Below are 13,224 nucleotides of genomic sequence, written 5' to 3' on the forward strand. Positions count from 1 at the left end.
AGACATTTATTGTCGAAAACCGGATCTGGTGAACTAAAGAAATATTGACACCGTATGTTTGTGGCACAACATCGTGGCCACTAGTTAACAAAAAAAAAATTATGTTTAGTATTAAATTTATATTAAGATCCATTTTGTTACATCTTGTGATCAATTTTATTTGGCAATCGCCAATGGCAGTCAGCAGGGTTAAAGAACATCAGTTGTTCGACCTGTTATTCAAATGCGTTTTGTTTAAATATACTTTTTCACTTTTTTGGTCTTTTGGAAAATGTTGTTTGTGCTGTTTTTAGACCCTTCTACAACGAAATTTGTTTGACATGCACACGTATAAAAATTGCGGTTTTTATCCAACGCAATCATAGGTTTGAACGTAGTTTTCAATTTAGACTCGTATATATATGTATATATACTTCAACGAAATTTGTTTGACATGCACACGTATAAAAACTGCGGTTTTTATCCAACGCAGTCATAGGTTTGAACGTAGTTTTCAATTTAGACTCGTATATATATATATTTGAATATTTTTTTCCTATTTACAAACAAAAGTTAAGTTGCAGTGGCATCGACCTAGTGGTTTAAATAGTTATCAAAAGTACCATGATTATAATTAAGTACGCCAGTTGGTAACATTTTAACTAGACTTTGAGTAATAATATACAATATACATATATAATGTGTTTTGTGTATGATGTTATAAAGCATAAAACACTGCTCCATATTAGGTAAAAAAACAATCTCTAAGTGGCTTGGTCTAAATAAATAAAAACGAAATATAAATTCAAAACAAATAAAACCAATTTTGAGACATTAATTTCTAGATTCATTTTTCTTTTTAGCAGTACATATTTTTTTATACATCAAACAAGATGATTCTTCTAAAAGGTAAAATCACCAAAATACTGTACTTAGAGGACAAATCAATTCGGAAAGTCCATAATCACATGTCAAAATCAAATAACAAAACACTACAAAAACGAATGGACAAGAACTGTCATATTCCTAACTTGGTACCGGCATTTGCAAATCTGTAGAAAATGGTGGACTAAACCTAGTTTAACATAGAACATTTTATTCCTAATATATATTAAACAATATGTATGCTTATAAAAGAGTTTTATGCATAACACATAATTATTATGACTTTGGAAAAAAACCATTACCAACAATACATCATATTGTTTACTTTAGTGTTTAGATATTTCATTGACAGTAGGATGGACAAGAGGACTCTCTACACAAAATGTCAGCCAACCAGTTAGCAAAATGGTGACAGTTACGTGTAAAAACGTTATATGGCCTTACATTCCCATAATGTCTTGCGCATCTCTTGACACATTCTGTACTAAGTACTCCATATCCTGATGCGTACGATTCGGTGCCGGCTCTACAATTAGATCGATGGGGTGAGGTATTGTATGTTGCTCCCCCGTCAAAAAATTCATAGTAAACGCCTCGATATTTAATGTAACGATGGGCTATTCTAAGTTCTTCTCTGCTCGGAGACCTCTTCCTTTTCCCTTTAACACAAGCAAGGTCTTGTGTTCCAAACTGGAATCCATATCCTGCAGAACTACCTAAAAAAAACATATTTCTGGTTTTACTCATGGATTTAATGAGTATACATACCTACATGTACTGTGACTGGCAGTTATGAGAGTATTGTTCAAATTTTGATTGTATTGTATTTCTTGTCGTATTAGAAAAAGAATCATTAATTAGATATGCAAGATTTGCAAAAAGGCAGTAATAGTAGCTTTTCAATAAATATTTTCCCCTTTAACTACGATGATGTCCATTTACGACAAAATATGATAAATGTGTCAATATTGATCCCTATGTGGCTGCAGATCAAATGAACCTCCTAGTTCACAATGTGTTCTGGTCGGTTGATGAATTGTCTATTGCAACAGTTTCCTTTTCGAAATAATTTGTTAATATTCCATACATTTCATTATATGTATCGCTAACGAAACTATTAGTGATAAATAGATTCATGTTCTGTACCTTTGATAACTATTCAGTATATGAAAAAAGGTAATGTTTGTTCAGACTGGTTTTTACTTTGGAATTTCATAAGGCATATTTCGTTAATAGTGACAAAAAAAAGGTAAAACATACTACACAGAAGAACAAGTATGCTGGAGTTTCGTATCGACAACATTTTTGTTGAGTTTGGAGGTAGACTTACTAACAAATTGTCGGCATTCCTATGGGAACAAACTTGAGCGCCTCCTTTTGCCGACCTCTTCTTATTTTCATATGAATCGGAGTTCCTCCAGACATTTTTCAAAAACAAGAGGATCAAAGAAGCCAGATTATTTAATTTCACTTCAGATGATGTTCTTTCCAAAAACAATTCGAATTTTTCTGATTGGGTTCCATTTATATATCCCCCAGAACTAAAGATTAAAGAAACAACAGACACGGCTTCCTCCGCCTCATTATTAGACTTGTATCTCGAATTTGACTTACACAGTCCCAGTACCAGAATCTATGACCAACGAGACGATTTTAATTTTGAAATTATAAATCTCTCCCACCTTAGTAGCAATTTACCAACTTCACCTGCATATGGGATATATATTTCCCAACTTATTCGATATTCAAGAGCTTGCAGCTCCTACTCAGACTCTGTAAAACGTAATCAGTGTCTGAGTAGAAAGTTGATGAACCAGGGCATGTCAAAAAACGTCTCGTCCTTTTTCTAAAAAAGTTCATCGGAAGGTACCAAGACCTTGTTGATAAATATTTCGTATCAACTTCACAAATAATTCACGATTGTCTTGATGTATAGATTCTGCGCACTGATGTTGTTTATCATCTTAACAACGTGTTTTATAGTTCTTTTATTTGTCTTTGTTCTATTATTAATATTACTTATACTGTTGATGGTTTTATGTGATATCCGTTTGACGTAGCTCGGTACTTATACATCTCGTAAATGTGTTTGTATTGTCTTTCATTTGTTTGGTGATGTGTTTTGTATATGCGACTTTTTGTATTTCTTTGTTTCTTATAACGTGACTCTGTACTTTAAAAGATCACGTCAGTATGATATTGTTCTATTATATATCATTATGATATATTTTTATTATGAATTACAATATACGTTGAACCACAAACGTCAAAATCATTCAATAGCGTAGCGTAGTGGAATTAACTATTTGTGGATTCCTTTAAATTCTGTATATATAACTTTTGGACTAGTTTAAATCTCAGTCTATTTCTAAAATTTATTTTTTAACTCTTTTGATTTTTTAACCCTGTATGCTAACCTTCTGACGTCAGACACACAAATCAATGACAGTGTTTGTAGATAGTAGATGTTTTTGTGTTCTGTTAAATTGTTCCTTTTAAAATTGTTATACGATGATGACTGATGTACCCATATTTTGACTATTTTATTTATTGTGTCTGTTTAGTTAACGCAGCAATGGAAAAATAACGGAATTGGATGAGACTGTCATCAAAGTGAGAGGGTTGGCGCTATAAAACCAGGTTTAATCCACCATTTTCTACATTTGAAAATGCATGTACCAAGTCAGGAATATGACAGGTCTTGTCCATTCGTTTTTGATGCGTTTTGTTATTTGATTTTGCAATGTGATTATGGACTTATCGAATTGATTTTCCTCTAAGTTCAGTATTTTTGTGATTTTACTTTTTATGAACAACTTACATAAATTGTTTCTGAATAATAGTTTTCGACAACTGCATTTTAAACATGCTTCTTACCGAAACAGTCCTCTTTATTTCGGCGTCCACAGCCAATCGATTGTTCAAAATAGACGAAAGCAAGTATCCAAAACAGCTGTTTTAAAAAAAAGGAATTGATTATTACATAACATATTTTCATTACAAAATGTAAGCTGAATTAGGTTACAACAATTTGGAGATACTCTATTAGTGAGTAGAATTTCCGACAAAAATATAACAGCTACGTCTGTGAATGATATATGCTAGAACGTTAAAACAACGAATAGTTAACGAACACAAACAAAATGCTTGATATAACTCTCAATGTCATGGTTGTAAATGTAAAGATAATAATTAATTTTATTTTGATTTTTGATTTAGATTTATAGGTGAAAAAAACGTAGATCGTTCGCCCATTTGTAAAATGTAGCGCTGCTGTGCTACGTAAAATGTTCTTAGATGAACGCTTTTTCACACAAACTGAATTATTAAAGACGCGTTCGATTCTCAACAATTGAAATTTATTTTGTACACAAGCGATCTGTTGAAATAGATGGATACAACAATTGAAAAACTATTATTTAAAGCAAGGAACAAACTTTTTACAGTTATTTTTGCAAGATAGAAATATAATTTTCGATATATTTAAGACATTCGGTGAGCATACGGTTATTAAAGATGACACTCGTCAGCTTAGTCCTAAAAATACGTTGACAGAGAATAATAATAATAATAATAATAATAATAATAATAATTAAAAACCAATTGTTCAGAGAACAATTGAAGGTCTTTCCACAAAAACAATGTATTTTAATATGAAAGGTGTAAAAATAGGTTTAAAATGTCATTTCAATCGTCAAATGATAGCTTATTGTACGCTGATTCCAAAAATATATGGTTTCTAAACAATATTTTTTTAGATAAGGGAGATAATTTCTTACTTCCGGTTTGAAAAACTCTATTTCCGATAATATTTGACTATTTACTTGACACTGATTCCAAAAATATCTTGTTTTTTATACTTTCATGTAATAAAGTACAATAAATAGCTACTTCCGGTTTACACAAGGTCACTTCCGGTTGTTTTTTTAAGTTTAAATGGTTTGATACCGTTTGTCAAAAAGTCTCATGACTTTATTATGTATACACATGGGGTAAAAGCAAAGGTCAAAATCTAGAACGTCAAATTAAGCTATGACCTTGTGATCAATTTCAAGGTCATTAACCAAGAACCTCAAATCAAAAGACCATAGGTCTTTATTATGTTTAGTTAATGAGTTATATCACCATACGCGTATTTTTAAATACCAAAGGGGAGAAAACTCCCTTTCACATTCAACGTACCCTTGCAATCAAAATTTACATGTTACGACATGACACAACAAACGATTTAGAAAAAATAATTTGTCGATAACTTAAACGTTTTTTTGAAATGAGTGGAAATGAGCCATATTCAAAAATTAGAATATGACCTTGACCTTTGACCTTGACCTTATTTTCATTTTTTTTTACGAAGGACCTCAAATCAAAAGATCCTAGGTCTCTATCAATTATGGTTTACCAGTTAGAAATGCAATTCACTTATATCAAATGAATAAGGGGAAATAACTCTCATATGGAGCATTCATATCACTTCGGTCAAAATAGGACATATCATGCAAATTAAAGGATATAACGAGCAATTTTGTAAAATTAATTAGTCATAATATTTTACGTTTGCAAAGGAGTTGCGCTCACAAGGAAAACAGTGTTTGGGGAGATAACTCATACAAAGAAAAGTTTTCGGTTACGCAGGGTAAATTTCAAAAGCGCATCAATTGTTCGATATCATATACCAAATATCTAAGCGACATATTGCGAAACAAATGTTTATCGCAAGAACAAAATAAAAAATTCAGAGAACAATTGAAGGTCTTTCCATCCTTTTTGATATGAAAAGTTGTGAAACTAAGTTTAAAATGTCATTTCAATTGTCAAATGATAGCTCCTAGTAAGCTGATTCCAAAAATATATTGTTTCCATAAATTTTTTTTTAAATAAGGGAGATAATTTGTTACTTCCGGTTTGAAAAATGTTACTTCCGATTATATTTAAATATTTACTTGAAACCGATTCCAAAAATATCTGGTTCTATATACTTTTATATTAATAAAGTACAAAAAATAGCTACTTCCGGTTTACAAAAGGTCACTTCCGGTTTTTTTTCAAGGTTAAATGGTTTGATACCTTTTTCTAAAAGTTGTATATCTTTATCATGTATACATATAGAATAAAAGCAAAGGTCAAAATATAGAACGTCAAATTAAGCTATGACCTTGAGATCAATTTCAAGGTCATAAACCAAGGACCTCAAATCAAAAGACCATAGGTCTTAATTATATTTAGTTAATGAGTTATATCACCAAACGCGTATTTTTTAATACAAGAGGGGAGAAAACTCCCTTTCACATTCAACGTACGCTTGCAATCAAAATTTACATCTTACGACATGTCGCAACTAACAATTTAGTAAAAATAATTTGTTGATATCTTATACAGTCTTTGGATATAAGTGAAAATAAGCCAAATTCAAATATTAAAATATGACCTTGACCTTTGACCTTGACCTAATTTTCATTTTTTGAGACCAAGGACCTCAAATCAAAAGATCCTAGGTCTCTATCACTTATGGTTTATAAGATAGAAATTCATATCACTTATATCAGATGCATAAGGGGAAATAACTCTCATATGGAGCGGTCATATCGCTTCGGTCAAAATAGGACAAATCATGCGAAGGATATAACGAGCAATTTTGTAAAATAAATTTGTCATAATCTTTTACGGTTGCGAAGGAGATGCGCTAACAAGGAAAACAGTGTTTGGGGAGACAACTCCTACAAAGAAAAGTATTTGTTTACGCAGGGTAAATTTCAAAAGCGCATAAACTGTTCGATATCATATACAAAATATCTAAGCGACATATTACGAAACAAATGTTTATCGCAGAAACAAAATTAGGCGGAAGAAAAAAAAAAAAAAAAAAATAATCAGAAGAAAAACAATAGGTCTTTCCACAGAAAAGTGGAAAGACCTAATAATAATAATAATAATAATTCCTTATTTGAAAAGGGTTACACAGTTAGCTATAACGAAATTCCCTGTGACCTTCATGAAATGTAATGAATTATTACATACAAGTAAGTTATAAATTAATCAAACAATACACACATATAAAAAATATTTAATCAGAAATTGTTATGAAATATACAATTTTCAAAACAGGTAAAAATAATGAATTCATATAGTATGGACATCATGCAAATTACCTCCACAATAGTAAAAGTTAAAGGAAAAGTGTGAAAATTGTTATGCATATAAAAATTCACATCATCTGAATGTTCCAACAAGTAATGTTTTAAATATTTTTTGAATGAGCTTGTACTTGAGGATGATTTTTCCCAGGAATATTAGCAAAAGTTATTCCATGAAAGAGATTCTGAACATATCAAATATTTCTTATTAAGCTCTGTTTTGGCTTTTTGGACCTTGCAATTGTTTGCAAGACGTATCTTTAAATAATATTGGAAAAAAGTAAAATTGGAAAATTCAAATTGGAAAACCCTAACCAAATGGCAAAATCAAAAGCACAGATATATCAAACGACTGGATAACGACTGTCATATTTCATATTTTGTACAGGCATTTTTTAAAATAGGAAATGGTGGATTTAACCTGGTTTTATAGCTAGCTTATCCTCTCACTTGTTTGACAGTTGCATCAAATTCCAATATATTGACAACGATTTGTGATCAAAACCAACAGACATAATACATTTTATAGGAAGAAATGTAAAAAATAGGGGAACAGCAGTCATCATTGTGTTATAATCTTAATCACTATAAAAACAAACAAATAAGTAACAAAGAAGCAAAAACAGGTATACGAACAGGGAGGTTTGGCATGCCACAAAACAAGGTTCGACCCACAAAGTTTTTCTTAAAATGTCCTGTCCTAAGTTCGGAAAATGACCATTGTTATATTATAGTTCGTATCTGTATGTGTTACATTTTAATGTTGTGTTTCGGTTGTGTCGTAGTTCTCCTCCGATACTTGATACGTTTCACTCAGTTTTAGTTTGAAACGCGGATTTGTTTTTTTTCTCAAACGATTTATGAATTTCGAAAAGCGGTATACTACTGTTGCCTTTATATATAAAACCAAGCAAATTAGCCAAAATTAAAGACGATCATTCAAACATTTACCACAGCACAATACATCAATGGATGGATGTATAAGTACAGAGCCACGTCATATGTATCAAAGAGACACAACGGATATAGACAAAGCACAATAGAAAAATAAAGACCAGAATACATATTTTGTTTACAATAACACAATGACGTATAATTACAGAGCTACGTCATATGTATCAAAGAAACACAAAAGACATATAGCCCTGTAATGCAGTAGTTGTCGTTTATTGATGTGTTATATTTATTTCAAGTTCAATATTTTTCTATGAATTAGGCCGTTAGTTTACTTGCTTGAATTGTTTTACATTAATTTTGTCATTTCGGGTAAATTATTGGTGTTAATTTCTGAGTTATTGGGTCTCTTTGGGAGAGTTGTCCCATTGACAATCATACAACTTATTCTTTTTTTATATTTAGAGAATGCACATTTACAAAAACGAAAGACAAGAATACAATAATCATAATAGAACAATAACACAATGACGGGATATATAAGTACAGAGTCACGACAAATGGATATCACATAAAACAGACTAACCAGTAAAAGGTATATTCAAATAAAAAAATTAAAGAATACTATAACATGTTATTAAGATTATAAACAACGAAAGTACCCAGAATACTTCAAGGCCATCGTGTATTTTGATGACGTTGATATGAAATACTTATTACCAAGGTCTTGGTATCTTCCACATGTTCCAATAAACATTTTTAGAAAAAGGCCGAGACGTTCTTTGAAATATCCCTTGATTCATCATCTTTTTACTTAGACACTGGTGAGCTTTTACAAAGTCTGGGTAGGAGCTGCAAGCTCTTGGGTGCCTAATAAGTGTGAAAATGTATATTCCATATACAGGTGAAGTTGGTATATTGCTACTAAGGCGGGGGAAATTTTAAAAACAAATAGTTATCAAAGGTACCAGGATAAATCGTCTCGGTTTTTTTTTCATTGGTGTATTTCTGGCATTTCTTTATATTTCTCAGTTAAATATATATATATAAAGGGGTCATGAAATTGATCAGCATCTAAAATTAGACTGGCATCCCTTTCTCTGCAGTATATAATGTCGTAGAACACACCGAGTGGTGTCAGGATTGATCAAATGAAAGACCGACCGGAGGGAGGTCTTTCTTTGAACAATCCTGACATCCCGAGGTGTGTTCTACGACAAGAAAAACCTTAAAATATGCATTATCTGACTTATATACCGTCAAAAAAAATTAATTTTATAAAGATTTGTAAAATTAAGTATCCTATTATACCGACAACACTTTAGTGGGATATTCCTTTCTGATGCGTTCAGGTTTTAATACGCCCTGCGGCTCATTTAGAATGTGAAATAAAACTCACTAAATAATTTAGATATAAACCTTTTAAAAATTATTATCCATACACAATAAAAAATATTACTGTAACTGCATGAAGTAAGACACACATGTATTGTTACCATCCGATAACGGTGTATGACAAATACAATGTAAGTAATTTATTGTACCACTTAGCCTATGGAAAAGGGGGAGGGGTATGGGTTTTTTCTATTTGTTACGTTTTTTCTATCGCGGAAAAGTAGTTATTTTACTTGAATTTCACTTGAATCAAATGAAAAATTCAGAAAGATTGTCTTTTGACTAGCAGTACATTTCATTAAAAGATAATCAGGATATAATTATATACCATCCGCACGTACCGACCCTTTCGTGAGTTACTTTAATGTTATTCAATAGAATATAAGATTATCTTATTAGTTGATCATTTGATAGAGTAAAAGGTATACATAAATTTAAAAAAGTTAAGAACTGACACGAAGACGAATATAAATACATGTAGGTCACAGTACGATTTCCTATTCAGTGTGTATCGTTCTGAACATGCATGAAATATTTGCCACTGGACGTTAAGCAAGAAACCATAAATTAATCAACCTACTCAGTTTGACTCAATAAGATTTTCAAAATCTTACAAACGAATATGTTAAATCTGGATTTATTTTATGTAAGTCTACTTTAAAATTCATCTGACATATATGACAATGTTTTTTATTGTAGCGATACATTAACAAAACTTCACGTACTTCACGTTATTTGTTTCTTAAATTAAAATGCGGGACTAAAATGACGGTTTCTTTTACACCTATCATCGATTGAACTTTAAAAAATAAATTTCCAAATCGGCAACAAAAACTATTAGACGAATAAAGTTTTGAAGTAAATCATAGATTGCATGTTTATCAAGAAAAATAATGACCTCACACAGGTCATTATGTTATGCCTTGGAGCATATATCATTGAAACATGGTATCGTCCGGGTTGATTCTGAAAAAGAATGCCTTGTCGTTCTGAAAGAAAATAACTCCATATAGGTATATAAAACACCTTTAATTTTTCTATTGATTGTTTTTGAAGAACGTTATATCAAATAGTTAGATCTGCTTGATTCAAAAGCAGTCTTCGTCTTGTAATTTTAATTGCATATCAGCAATTATATTTCCTGATGTATGCATAGTTGTGTCATCAGCGTACATGTCTGTATACCATTTTCTTTTAAATGAAAAAGTAGGTCGTTTATGTACAACACAAACCAATAGGGTCTATGTATTGACCCCTGTGGAACACCGAAATTTAAATTGTGTATCAAAATATTGACTACTTATATGGACTTATATGTGTTCTTTCTTTCAAATATGATTTAAAAACATCAACAGTATTGTCATGGAAGCCATAAATTTGAGGTTTTTCACACAAAATGCCATAAGCAACAACATTTTTTTTTTAAATCCAAAATCATTGCCATATTGATACTTCTTTTTTTTATTTTATGTAGCCATTTATCAAGAATGTTAATGGGGGCAGTTTGATATTAATGGTTAGGTATAAAACCTGACTGGAAAGGGTGTATACTTTGAAACTTAGTCAAATAGTTGTACAGATGTTTAGATTTAGTCTCTCTATTGCTTTTGATAATGTTGGCAGAACAAATATTATTCTGTAACTGCTAGCTAAACATCTGTTATTTTTATCTGCTTTGAAAATAGGATCTACCTTGGATTTTTTTAAACACACAGCCAGATAAATACCGGATTTAATCGCTCGATTAACCAAAAAATATATATGTATAGAAAGATGATATGAAAGGAGCACTCAGTTTGAAAATCTTTTGACCACTATTGTCAGAATTAGAAGATATCCTCACATCTAGTTTGATAATTTCATCAAATAGTTCTTTTACTGGGAGAGTGATTTATTTTTTTTTTTTTTTTTTGCAAAAATTTAATTTGTGCATTGAGTACTTAACTTTATTTAAAATTGAATTTTTCAACAAATGAGGTGAAATGGTGATTGAGTGCGTTAGCAATTTCAATATGATCTGTATTTATGGTCTCCAGATGTAATAAGTTCATGTGGTTTTAAAGGTTTAGATAAATTAAGGAAATAAATGTTCCATAGTGTTAAAGACATATCAAGTGATCAAGCATCACACGATACCGGATTGTTAATCGACTCCCACAATCTAACATTATTTGAAAATTGTCGGCATATCTTATTTTTGCTGAATTTTCAAATGTTCAAACATAAATACTATACAAACAATTGTCCATGATATTAAATCAAAATACCAATTTTACTGTTTAAGTACGGCAAAGATTCGATGTAACATCGACTTCTTTCATATCCAGCTAATAAATTTTCATTGGAAGAATATGAAATGAAAAATAGCTACAGTTCTTTGTTGTTTAATTAAATATCATATTCTTCCTTTCTATTCTTACTTGATGACCCTCTTTTTCATAACAGTTCATTTTTTATCACCTTTTTACTTGCATTTACTCTAGACCTTCCAAATTATATTTTTAATGTGTCAACCGTGTTTTTGACAAGAATGAAATTGTTTAATTTTCGTCATTGTTTTGGAGGCGTACGGTTGCCTATAATTGCTTAAATCCACTTCAGTTGAACTTTAGTGGATAGCTGTCTAATTAGCAGTCATACCACAAATGCAATGAAAGAATAGTAACTCGTCTTGAAGCAGTTTGTTCAAATTTTGAAAAGCTACTTCTGAATAGTTATCTGGCATATCATGCAAAAAGATTGAGCACAAAAGATATATGAGTGTTACAACACTTAAGAATACATGTAGCTAAATATCGAAAATATATAACTGTTGTTTGACACTACACAATGCATTGGAATTGTTTTATCAAAATACTCTCAGCAATACATTATTACCGGTGCAAAAAGTGTAAACATGACGAAGACGATTATACGGTAATGATATAACACACGTTAACAACGCTCATTTAACGTTAAAGTTTCCATATCATTGTTTAAAATGTACAACCAGTGTTTTGTTTTAAATATTCAATAAGTGTTTAAATTTAAATATTCAATAAGTGTTTAAATTTAAATACGTTATTTTTGTATAAGCATGATAAACAGTAGTAACTGCACCTATATTTATCCGTAACATTCAAGAAAAGATTTGATTTTTTTCATAAAATGTATTCAAGTTATGAAACATTCAAAAATACCTTACCGCAAATCCAAAAACCTTCATGATGTAATATCTCACTAGAATTGAATGTGTTTACAGTATATATGTAAGAATAAACATATTATTAAGTGCTTGACATGCGTAATGCATGTTTAAGAAATATGTATAGTAAAACCGGAAATTTATAACTAATCAACATTAACCCGAGATAAGATTACCTTACGGTGACTTTTAGTTGCTTACTTTCTACGCAGATTGGTCTCTGGTGGAGAATTGTTTAATAAAAAATCACACCACATCATCATATTTTAAAAGAGATGGTAAAACCCATACCGAATTCCACGCAATGGAAAGCCATGATCTACCTAAATCACAAATATCAAAACGAAAAATTTAATGACTCAATTTATGTACAAAACAAACATCAATAAACAACAGAATATACAACATGATACAATAAAAAAAACACCTGCTGCATTACAGATCCTTGACGTTTGACAAGCACTGTGATGCGGTGTATCATGTTTTTTATAATGCACAACCCTTCCATAATATGATAATATATCTGCTGTACCTCTTATTTTATATGTGGAATATGCCAGTTAATTTCCATTCACTATTCAAATAAAGTGGATGTAGGAAATTATAGGCACACTTACGGCTTTCATGAATAAAAAAACGTATGTAAAACAATCCCTGACATGAAAAATACAAAATAATACTATTAAAAAAGTATTGGCCCAATTTGCAACAAAACAGTTTGCGAAAAACCGACAATGACAACCACTGAAATGAGGT

General features: G+C 30.8%; 1 protein-coding gene across 1 annotated transcript; it reads right to left on the reverse strand.

Annotated features, from left to right (window-relative positions):
- Positions 1-1,058: 1,058 nt before the first annotated feature.
- LOC134728300 (uncharacterized) lies at positions 1,059-12,568 on the reverse strand. The gene is made up of 3 exons (XM_063592866.1): positions 12,469-12,568; positions 3,742-3,817; positions 1,059-1,580 (listed from the first exon to the last, which is right to left on the reverse strand). The coding sequence occupies exons 1-3, from the start codon at positions 12,487-12,489 to the stop codon at positions 1,207-1,209; spliced, it is 471 nt and encodes a 156-aa protein (XP_063448936.1). The 5' UTR covers positions 12,490-12,568; the 3' UTR covers positions 1,059-1,206.
- Between the last annotated feature and the right edge of the window lie 656 nt (positions 12,569-13,224).

The sequence above is a fragment of the Mytilus trossulus genome, chromosome 8 (genome assembly GCF_036588685.1).
Source record: "Mytilus trossulus isolate FHL-02 chromosome 8, PNRI_Mtr1.1.1.hap1, whole genome shotgun sequence".
Taxonomy (NCBI): domain Eukaryota; kingdom Metazoa; phylum Mollusca; class Bivalvia; order Mytilida; family Mytilidae; genus Mytilus; species Mytilus trossulus.